We start from the raw sequence: 12,037 nt of genomic DNA, 5'->3' as shown, positions 1-12,037 counted from the left end.
CGTTTTTCTGCTTTTGGGGAGCATATATATATGGCGACTCCATTTAGATTCCTTTCACACATGTGTATATTTTACAAAGCTTCTACAGTGGTAGGTTTCCATAGTGCTTTTCAAGTAGCCTGTAGTGTTAATTGTCCTTCCCCACGTTTCCTCCTTGGCTCTTCCTGTCCATCTCTTCCCTTTTTATTCTTCCTATCTAGTTTTCCTTTATCTTTTTATATCACTATATCCTATTTCCCCTTCTTTGAAAGGTCCCTTTCTCCCCTAGTCCCTTAATAGCAGCCTAACTTCTGTGGTTACTCAGATATAAACACACACGTTTAAAGCTTAAATCGAGCATCCACAAATAAGCAGTATTTGTCTTTTATGTGTCTGGGATACCTGACTCAGGATGATTATTTCTAGCTACATCACCCAAAATTTTCATAATTTGATTTTTCTTAACAGCTAAATAACGTGCTATTGTCTAAACATGCCACATTTTAATTATCCAACTGTTTCCAACCTCTAGCTATTATGACTAGAGCATGAACGGGCAAGTGTGTGTCTGTAGTAAGGTGTTGAGTCCAAGGGTTGGATAGCTGTGTTTTACATTAGATTGTTTTTCAGCTTTTTGAGGAACCTCCACGCTGATTTCTATGGTGACTGTACCAATTTGTACTCCCAGCCACAATGAATAAGTATTCCCCTGTCCCCACATTCTCGCCAGTCTGTTTTACTTATCTTGACCATTTTGACTAGGGTAAGATGAATTCTCAAAGTAGCTTTAAATTGCTTTTTCCTAATGGCTAAGGGTTTTGAGCTTCTTTAAGCACTTCTCATCCACATGTGTTTCGTCTTTTGAGAACATTTATTTAGTTCTACATCCAGGTTTTAATTGGGTTATTTGTTTGCTTGATGTTTTAGTTTTTGTCTTGCTTTTGTGTGTATACACACACACACATACACACGCACACAATATATATATATACATATATATATATATGTATATATATATATTCTAGATACCCACCCCTATCAGATGTACAGCTGGTAAAGATTTTTCCCATTATGTAGGCTACCATTTTGCTCAAATGATGGTGTCTTTTGCTGTACAGAAGCTTTTTAGCCTCACGAGGTCTCACTAGGTTGGCCTAGTGTCTGTTCTAATAATGCCCCAGTCAGAAAGTCCATTTCTGTGCAATGAGTTCAAACCTACTCACTACTTTATTGATTCAAGGTAACTGGTTTTATGTTGAGGTCCTTGATCCCTATGAAGTGAATTTTGTGCATGGTGATAGATATGGATCTATTTTCATTGTGTGTCGTCCCCCCCCCATTTTGCTCTTGTTTAACCAGAACCATTTGTTAAAGATGTTGACTTTCCTCCAGTGTGTGTTTTGGCTTTGACAAAAATCAGATGTCCATAGTAGGTGGAATCATGTCTGGGTCTTCAATGCTACTCCATTCCCAATGCATCTGCTTTGTTAGTGCCATGTTGTTTTTATTACTACAGCTTAGTAGTACAACTTGAAACCAGGGATAGCGAGCTCTCCAGTGGGTCTTTCGTTATTTATTATAGGCTTTAGTTATGCCAGCTATGTTGTTGTTTGGTTGCTTGTTTTTTGGTATTCCCATATGAAACTGAAAATCGCTTTTCTTTAAATTTCTGTAAAGAATTATGTTCAAATTTTAATGGGAGTTTCGATGGATACGTAGATCGCTTTTGGTAAGATGGCTAATTTTCACATTAATGTTAATCACCCGCGGTCATGGGAGATCGCTTCTTCTCCTGGTGTCCTCTTTGATATTTTTTTCTTTAATGTCTCAAAAACATTATTCTACAAGTCTGTCAGTTGCTTGGTTGGAGCTATCTCAAGGCATTATTTGAAGCTATTGTGAAAGGTACTGTTATCTTGATTTCTTTATTAACACGCTGTCACTTGTTTTTACAAAGGCTATGGACTTTGTGTTAATCGTGTACCCTGCTACTTTGCTGAAGTGTAGAAGTTACCTGGTGGAGTCTTTAGGCTCATTGATGCGTAAGATTCTGTCCCCTACAAACAAAGCTACTTTGACTTCTTCCTTTTCTATTTGTATCCCCTTGATCTCTTTCAATTGTCTTATTGCTACAAAGATTTCAAGTATAATGTGGAATAGATATGGAGAGAGTAGAAATCCTTGTCTTGTTCCTAATTTTGGTGGTAATGCCCTGAGTTTCTCTCCATTTATGATGAGGTGTGCTGGGGATAGCTTGAGCCTGCTATAAATTGTCTTTATTATGTTGACATATGTACCAAATATCCTTAGTCTCTCCAGGACTTTTTATCCTGAAAGGGCGTTCTATTTCATTGAAGGTCATTTTTACATCTAATGAAATGGTGGGGTTTTTTGTTTGTTTGTTTGTTTGTTTGTTTTGTTTTGGTTGTTGTTAGTTTTGGTTGGTTGGTTGGTGTTTGTCTTGCAGTACGTCTATGTAGTGGATTAGGTTTATTGATTTATGTTTATTGAACCACTCCTGCATCTCTGGGATGAAACCAATTTGATCCCAGTAGTTGATCATTTTTAGGTGGTTGCGATTAGGGTTTGCAAATATTTTATTGAGAAATTTTAAATCTCTGTGTGTATTCTTTCTTTCTCACTGTGGTGCCCCATCCGATAGCTATGCCTCTTCCTCCTCCTCCTTCGTTTCTGCCCTCAGCCATGTGCAGACACCTCAGCTCTGCAGATTTCACAGTGGTCTGGGAGGGAGGGAGACTTACTTCTCCCGCAATGCCTGAAGGAAGCTGATTGCCCCAGCTCCCACTTCCCCAAAAGTCTTTTCTATTTTAACAGTCAGTCTGCAATTCTTTGACACTGTTCTACTTCTACCATGGAAAAAAAGTCTTAGTACTTGTGCTTTCAAAGTGATAACCCTCCTGGGGCTGTTGCTATAAGAACCTGAAAGCTTAGTGGCCCAGGATACATTGTATCCATCTCGACGTTACCTCTTAGCAGCCAGACTGCTTCCTGGGCAAATTTCCAATAAAAAAAAAGATGGGGAAAAAGAAGAGTTTATGGAAAAACTGAATTGAATTCTTAACTAGATGCTTTGTCTGTGAAATTTTCTTTAATGTGGAAATGTGGGGATAGTTTTAAAAATGTTTTATTTTCCCCTAACCTACCACTAAGTATTTAAGCTATTTCCCTTTGAAACCCGACAGTAGTTTCATTAGCATAGCTGCATAACAAAGATGGAGAGTCAGTTTGTGAAAAGTGGAGGGAAATTCCCAGCTCATTGTTTTTCCCTAAATGTAGAGGAACCAGGAGGATCTGGTGAGGCTAAGAGCTACAGAGCTTACCAAGCAAATGCAAGACAGCCAAGCACACACATGAGAGTGTACAAACATTCCACACATGCATTACAACACACACCATACATGCTCACACACACACACACATACACACACATACATATATATACTTACATACTCACCACACTTAGACACATCTCAAACTATGAACACACCACATATGCATACTATATACATATACATACATGCTCATGGCCCTTAACACATCACACACACACATACTACAAACATACACCACATATGCATACTGCACATATACACCATCACACACACACACACACACACACACACACACTCACACACACACACACCAATACACAGATTTACACATTCACCACACCATTTAGACAGACCAGGCTAAGCAGCAGTTTCCAGACTGACTCTCTTTCTGGGAGTTGGAAGGGCAGCATGTTTCCCTAGGAATGAGAGGATGCTGGCTCACCCAGGATGTTATTTATCAGGATTAAGACACTCCATATGGACTAGATTAGGGCTCGGTAGGTGGTGCCTGGATGTAAATTTCAGATGCCTGAGGAATAATGAGAAATCTGAGCATAATCAAGACACTCATTTTTCTAAGAGTTTATATTCCTTTAATGTATTGAAGAGCTAATGTTAAAGTAATTCTCTCTTCACTGGAACTCAAATTCTGGCACAGGAAATGAACAAAACAGCAATCCTAGAGTTTGTAACTTGGTGTACAGTGAAAGGAAAAGTTTCCATGCAGACACAGATGCCGGAGACCCCATGCCTCTCAGGCCCCAGGCCTCTCAGACTCCTTGCCTCTCAGGCTCCATGCCTCTCAGTTCTGGCTGTCACAGATGCCAGAGACCCCATGACACTCGGACCCTATGCCTCTCAGGCCCTGGGCTTGCAGTCACCTCCGCAACACTTGACCCTTTCTGATCCGCCATGTCTGTGAGATGTCTGGGAGTGGAAGCCACAATTGCAAGTGTGCTGGGTCTTCAGGAAAGGAGTGAATCAATTTGACTTGGAGACTGAGCCTGGGGTACTCAAGGGGTTGTTTCAGAGGCAGATACAAAATGCAGCCTGGATGAGGACGTCAGCCTGCCCAGCAGCTTCCTTCCATATCACCCAGACTGCACATGCGCCAGCCCCCCCCCACCTCGCCACACAACTGTCAAGAGTTCCATTGGTCTTTCCGGCCACCAATCACCCAACTCTACCTTGCCTTTTCCAGATCTTTCCACAGGACCTTACCTGTGCCCTTTGCTAGGAGGTCCCCTGCCTTTCCTCACTGTCTCATGGTCATATAGTTTTGCATTGCTGAATTCCAACTAGGTCACATAAAGAAGACACACACACACACACACACACACACACACACAAACACACAAACACACACACACACACACAGCTTATATAAATGTATGTTTTTCTAAGACAAATCCCATTATTTTACCAGGGTTTATTTTTATTTTATTTTATTTTATTTTATTTTATTTTTATTTTAAGCTCTTCTACATGATATTGATACAACTCTTAGGTCAGTCACTTTAATTAACCAATTAAACCCTGTTAAATAATCCAAGGTTATCACTTAATTGCTAGAAGTACTGTTCATGATTTGTAGCATCTACACATAGAATAGCAGAAAGGCAAGACACAGAGGACTTGGGGTCTCCTTAGAAACACAAAATAAGATTAAAACAGTTGCAGGAAAAGAAAACATTAGCGAAGAAAGAACAAGCCTGGTTTTATTATGGGTTGGACTTGAATTACACTGTTCAAATATTGATAGGAAAGTCTCTGTAGTGCCCTCTCTCTCGTTGCCTCCTTTGTTGTGATGGCTGCCATGCGTTCTTAGGAACCCGGTTTCTATAGCAACGTCTTGATTTCCCCATCCTAACACTTCAGCTGTAAGAATTTCCCTATTGTTTAAGATGAATACTATGAAGTGACTCACATTGTTTAAGGCTGTTTCTGAGTTTTTATGTCGACTTCAAAGAATATTTGATCATGGTTTTGGGAGAGAAAACTCGTATATTTCGGGACTGAGTTTTATTTCGTTTATAGGCATCTTTAGTCTTGGCTGAGCACACAATCTTAAGAAGTCAGACTTTTGCATCCATGATTCTGCTTTTGTGGAGTATTTTGCCACATAAACTTTAGCCCCCTTACCGCACTCTTCCAAAGTAGGTTTCTAGTTAGCTTTTCCAAACCTTGTTTTCAAGCGTGTCCACTCCTCACCTCATAGTTTTTTACGTTTGTAGCTCTGTTATTCAAGTTAGACGATGTTCATCTATGTAAAGACTTACTTGTGTAAAACACTCCTCCTCAGGTACCTATGTCCTTCCAGGCTCTGTCAGCGCCATATCTCTGTATTCCACTGCAGTTTCTCCCAGACATGTCCTCAGTAGCTTTCTACTCCCCCATAGAAATCTGGTTTCCAACTTCACACAAAGGTCATAGTTGTCTCTTCCGCCCCCCTGGATAATTGTGGTTTTTACTTTCAGGGTCAGTAGCATGGTTTTTATGGTAACAGCATGTATGAGCAAGCCATGCAGTTGGGTATCCCTGAGAACTGGTACTGGTATGTGAAGGGACAGGTTTACGGCTGTGCTATCTGAGTCTGGAGTGCATAAGGGGAAGGGCAGGTGATATTTGTAACAAGGTTTGTTTGATCACCATGTCTACTGTTTCGAAAACTTCATTCAATTGCAGGCACCTATGAAATCGATTGGTATTATCTCTTGTGTTTTTGTGTCTTGCCCATTTAAATGCCACTGAAGAAAAGATAAAGCTCAGGGCTGCTACGGCATGGCTCATCTAAACAAGGAAGCTAGTTCACATGACTCAGTTACACTCAATAGAACTTTCTTCTACATTCAGATCTCCTAATGAGCAGTTTAACCAAATACGCTCGTGTTGCCGTGTGTGTCTACCATGAAAGCTGATCAGTTAATTTCATCGACTATCTGCACATGAGTGTTGGGATGGAGTGTCTCCTCACTTCAGTGAGATCCAGGTTGAATTCCCACCAAACACCTTGCCTTGTTTATCTTGCTTTCTTTCCTTTCTTTTGAGTCATGAGGTATACCTGTGGGATTTCTCCCCAGCAGCACTCCTATCATTCTACAAATCCATTAAAACATTCTGATTCACCACTCCTTAGAAAGACCAATGCTTTCTATAGTTATTATTTTTTTTTGAGGGTGCAGCGTACTTTTTTGATGGTATTCAAGAGAGAAGGGAGGGCTCCCTAGGCCCCTCCTGTTATGGGGTCTGGGATGGAATTGTGAGGGAGATGCTCAGTGTTGGGGGCTGAGTTGGGATGGGGACTCCTCAGCAACTGAGGGCCTCTCTCTTGCTCTCAGTGTCCTTGCTGGGCTGGGTGGTCCAGGGTTTCTTACTCCTTGGAGGCCATGTAGGCCATGAGGTCCACCACCCTGTTGCTGTAGCCATATTCATTGTCATACCAGGAGATGAGCTTCACAAAGTTGTCGTTAAGAGCAATGCCAGCCCCAGCATCAAAGGTGGAAGAGTGGGAGTTGCTGTTGAAGTCGCAGGAGACAACCTGGTCCTCAGTGTAGCCCAGGATGCCCTTTAGTGGGCCCTCGGCCGCCTGCTTCACCACCTTCTTGATGTCATCATAGTTGGCAGGTTTCTCCAGGCGGCAGGTCAGATCCACAACGGATACATTGGGGGTAGGAACACGGAAGGCCATGCCAGTGAGCTTCCCGTTCAGCTCTGGGATGACCTTGCCCACAGCCTTGGCAGCACCAGTGGATGCAGGGATGATGTTCTGGGCTGCCCCACGGCCATCACGCCACAGCTTTCCAGAGGGGCCATCCACAGTCATCTGAGAGGCAGTGATGGCATGGACTGTGGTCATGAGCCCTTCCACGATGCCAAAGTTGTCATGGATGACCTTGGCCAGGGGGGCTAAGCAGTTGGTGGTGCAGGATGCATTGCTGACAATCTTGAGGGAGTTGTCATATTTCTCGTGGTTCACACCCATCACAAACATGGGGGCATCAGCGGAAGGGGCGGAGATGATGACCCTTTTGGCCCCACCCTTCAGGTGAGCCCCAGCCTTCTCCATGGTGGTGAAGACGCCAGTAGACTCCACAACATACTCAGCACCAGCGTCACCCCATTTGATGTTAGCGGGATCTCGCTCCTGGAAGATGGTGATGGCCTTCCCGTTGATGACAAGCTTCCCATTCTCAGCCTTCACTGTGCCGTTGAACTTGCCGTGGGTAGAGTCATACTGGAACATGTAGACCATGTAGTTGAGGTCAATGAAGGGGTCGTTGATGGCAACAATGTCCACTTTGTCACAAGAGAAGGCAGCCCTGGTAACCAGGCGCCCAATACGGCCAAATCCGTTCACACCAACCTTCACCATCTTGTCTATGAGACGAGGCTGGCACTGCACAAGAAGATGCGGCTGTCTCTGGAACAGGGAGGAGCAGAGAGCCTCTATAGTTATTATTAAGATCACTAAAATTACTTCTCTATTATTTTTAAAATAATTTGTGCCTTTGCCTCATCCAATAGATTGAAGCCTTCTCATTAAAGGGCATTTCTGCCAAGTCTAGCCAAAATACAGAGGCCAAGACTGTCTATTCTTGTCTTGGCTTCTTTGAGGTTGAGAAAGGGACATTGCTACAGGAACAAGACCAGTGTCATCCATCCAGGGCTTTCTGAGTAGTTACTACTGTCTCAGTAAGTCCCAGAACAAACATGGTGTCCCTATTTTGTGTACTGGGTCCTTGGACTATAAGTAACTGAGGTTCAAGATGTTTTAACCCAGCTCCCATACTGCCAGTCCTTAGCACTACACTGCAAACTTGTGTAAAAGTAAATTTAAGTTATATATACACACAGATGCGTCCACACACACAACACATTATGCACACATTACAGATACTGTCCATGCATAATACCCTGTAAACATCACATGCACACAGTCCCTATGCACAATATACAAGCACCACACATATCACACATTACACACATGTACCACACAAACTGCACAAAAGATATACACCCTGCATACATACCACATATATTTTACACAATGCAAAAACACAACACACTACAGCATACACAATATAATACATATACTCTCCTCATGTACACACTTCACACAATACACATAACTACACACAAAATCAATGTACATACTCCACATACACACCACATGCACACACATACATGCACATACATACAGACACACACATGCAAACACACACACACACACACACACACTCATAACACTCATATACCACACATAAAACAGACACAACAGATGTAACACATACACTCAAACACATTCATTCCCACCTCATGCACAGTGTTATTCCATGACATGCTTAGCAACACTGACTGCTGTGTGTGCCTAACAAGATATATACATCCAATCATGTCATGTGCCTTGGATAAAACTCTGATGCTCCTTGTACTCTCAGTATAATAAAAACCAAATGTCAGATGCACACGTGTTTTCTGGGAGAAAGAAGTGGAGAACTCGGGTCATGTTCTGAGCAATTTCTCTGAGGGTTAGCATCTGCCAAACTGGAGTACCTTAAAAGAAACGAGTCCTGGGCGCTTGCCTCTGCGAGTGGAGAAGGGCCTACTTGCAAGGTTCAAATGCATAGGGCCCTGGACAGCCCTGGAGGAATTTGGAGAGCATTTGGGCCTGCTGTGAGTCAGGCTGAGGTCACTGTGTGGTGAGATGTGAATGGTGAGTCAACCTGATTACCAGCAGAGCCCAAACCCCTCTTACTATCATGTTTTACAGCCCCCTGTGGTTAGGATGTGGTGGCTGGGGCAGCAGAAGAGAGCTGGGGCTGACACCAGTTTTTTGACTTGGTGTAGCCACACATCTTCCATTACATTCCATGAAACACAGATAAGGTCTGTCAGGAACAAGCTAGGCAACCCATCCTGAGAAAAGGAATTTGATCCGAGGAGACCACAAATCCAGACTCAGGCACCACTCTGCAAGACATGATGTCAACACCCACTGCCTCCATTCTCAAATGAGACATTGCACAACACTCTATGACTTGCTTGGCAACATGGTGGAAATAAAGAGCCCACCAACACAAGGCAGTGAGACCCCAGAGTATCTGTCCCCTAAGAGCATAGGCTCTTAGTTACTTCTGAGACTTACAACACAATGTATTAACAACCATGATGGAAAAGTTAAGGGTCTCATTTTTGGGAGCTCCAAATATTGAGTAATAGATTTTAATATATAAAAACTGTGCCTACTTGGGTTTCTGATCCCACGCTAAGAGACAGCAGTATCAAATGTTGCAACATGAACTCACACATGAACTATCTTTCATGAGGAGCTCACCCTTTGAAGATCTGTAGGTGGTAATTGGAAACAGAGCTATCCACACTCCAATATTACCCATCACCCATCTAATCACAACTTCCTCCCCTTTATCTAGAAAGGATGTGTGTCTCTCATCTGTGTGCCTTAAACTGTGGATGTGAGTGTCGCATGGCACCTGGTCCCTTCTACATTCAACTTGATGCTTATGGAATGCATCCAAGCCTCACATGGCTCTTCCGTTAGGCAACATAGAATTAAAAAGACACCCTAACTTACTGACCCATACAAAAGATGATTTAAGTTCAATTTGTTCTCAGTCTAGACGTATAACAGATAAAATCACCATGAACAAGCCCACATGTCGAGCAGGAACGGAGATGTGGTCATGTTTTGATGTTTAAGGTAGCAAAGAGCAGTGTAGGAGAATTGAACTATGCCTCTCCAAACTCCATCTGCACCGCCACAGTTGACCACAAGTCCCATAAAAAGGACTTGTGTGCGTTCTTGTTCTTACCAGAACGGATGACATTCTAAAGGTACCTCCAAAGCCCTACGGCCTGGGACACCTGGCCTCTCATCTCTGTTCCCTATCAGGCTAGAGGTTAATTTCACAGAAACTCCCTCTGCCTTTCTTTCCTTTGTGGGAGCATCCTGCTAGACACAGTGCATCTAACCTGATGCTGACCTCCAGACAATCATACACCTAAACTCACAACGACCCCAGGCTCCCGCTAGGCACACTCTACTCCACCTAACACTAGCTTATTTTAGAACACTCATTTCCAGTCTGTTTGCTGCTAAGTTCTGGAGAGACACACTTCAGCAGAAGGCATTCCGAGGCAGAGAGGCATAGACTATAGCGAGGGAAGACTCCTTCCGGGCTTATGTGACATCCCCTGAAGCACCAGCTTCAACTGCTTTGGCCTCTGCTTTATCCTGTCATTGTCACTCACTGACAGATTCTCTTCCAAACACTTTATTTTCATGAATTACTTGAGATGGTAAGGACAGGTCCTTGACGTAAAGTCTAAAGATGGGGTTACACTCATTTTTGAATCTTGAGTTACAACAGTTTTTAGGTACAGCAGTACCAAACTTAGCACAGTGCGTAGTTTCCATCAACTCCACCTCTGACCTGTGGCTCCGTGTCTTCTGTCATTGAGATGGCACTTCCATGATGGGTAGGTGTGACGTGAGATCATGTATGTTAGAATGTGGTCTGGTCCCATCTATCATACATACATACGTGTGTGTGTCAAGTATACTTATATCACATAAAATTAAATGACCTCAATTCAGAATCATTTTGAGATCATCCTCTTGCTGCTTCCTTATACTTAGAATCGAGACTGTATTTCTGCGTAAAGGAGGATTTGCCTATCGTAGTTAATGAAAATGAAGTTTTGTCTTCTAAAGGTTTTTTTCTATATCTTCTTTTTTGACTTTTGATTTGTTTACTTGAAGAAACCCGACATTCATGTGGTACATAGGTATACCTGAAGGCAAAACATCCATACATATGAAATAAAAAATTAATATAATTTTGCTGTCAGATGATCCTATATTGAAACATTTTCTCTTGTTGCTTCTTAAGCAGATGGTATCACACTGCAGCATTGCTGATGTCATCTGTGATGCCATGAGAGTGGCCGCCATTCAGACTGCAGTACCCAGGATCTCTTCAACCATTCTAGAAGGTTCTCTGGCCAAAGATTGGTGACATCATCTGGGTAACATGGGCAATTTCATTCAAAGTGACATTGCCACTGTGCCTAATGTTCTGCTTTCGGTCTCTAGCAGACATATAATCTGAAGTTGTGCTTAGGATATGATTTGAAGAACAAGTCCTTTCAAATTTCCCTTGTGTAGACACATGACCAGAGTTTTGCTGCTTCCATAGCCCATGTTCGAATCCACCTGCCTTTGCCTATTTCACCACTTACCCGTCTTCCCTTTTGTTGTCACCTGAGCCCTAACTGCCTCTGCACAGAAGCTCTTGGTGGTCACGAGAAGAGCAGGTTTTGTTGTTCCCTTGCCTGTCCAAGATCACCATAGCCAGACCATCTCTGACCTTCCATATGCAGCTTAGAATTACTTTATCCACTTGAACAGAGAATGAAAATTGATTGTATTATTGAGAATCATTGTGCTAAATCTGTAGTTTAATCCATGAACATTGTACAGCCTCCACACTTTGTCATTTTGTGTCTCCGATATTGTGTGTTTACCACTTTTTACTTGGTGTTTTCTTATTAAATTTTTTTACTTTAATTATACTTTTTAAAATGTCTTTTATTTTTAAGAGTATAATATAATTCCATCATTTCTCCTTTGCCTTCCTCCATTCAAACCCTCCTATATATCTCTACTTGCTTCCTATTAAATTTAT

The 12,037-nt window shown here is 42.4% G+C and overlaps 1 protein-coding gene across 1 annotated transcript; it reads right to left on the bottom strand.

Annotated features, from left to right (window-relative positions):
- Positions 1–6,678: 6,678 nt before the first annotated feature.
- LOC116884019 (glyceraldehyde-3-phosphate dehydrogenase) lies at positions 6,679–7,689 on the bottom strand (the record flags this gene model as incomplete). The annotated part of the gene is made up of 1 exon (XM_032885257.1): positions 6,679–7,689. A coding segment is annotated over one exon (987 nt), but the record flags the coding sequence as incomplete, so codon positions are not given.
- Positions 7,690–12,037: the final 4,348 nt, after the last annotated feature.

The sequence above is a fragment of the Rattus rattus genome, chromosome 14, assembly GCF_011064425.1.
Source record: "Rattus rattus isolate New Zealand chromosome 14, Rrattus_CSIRO_v1, whole genome shotgun sequence".
NCBI lineage: Eukaryota > Metazoa > Chordata > Mammalia > Rodentia > Muridae > Rattus > Rattus rattus.
Note: the sequence above shows the minus strand (reverse complement) of the source record. Positions and strands in the feature narration are given on the sequence as shown.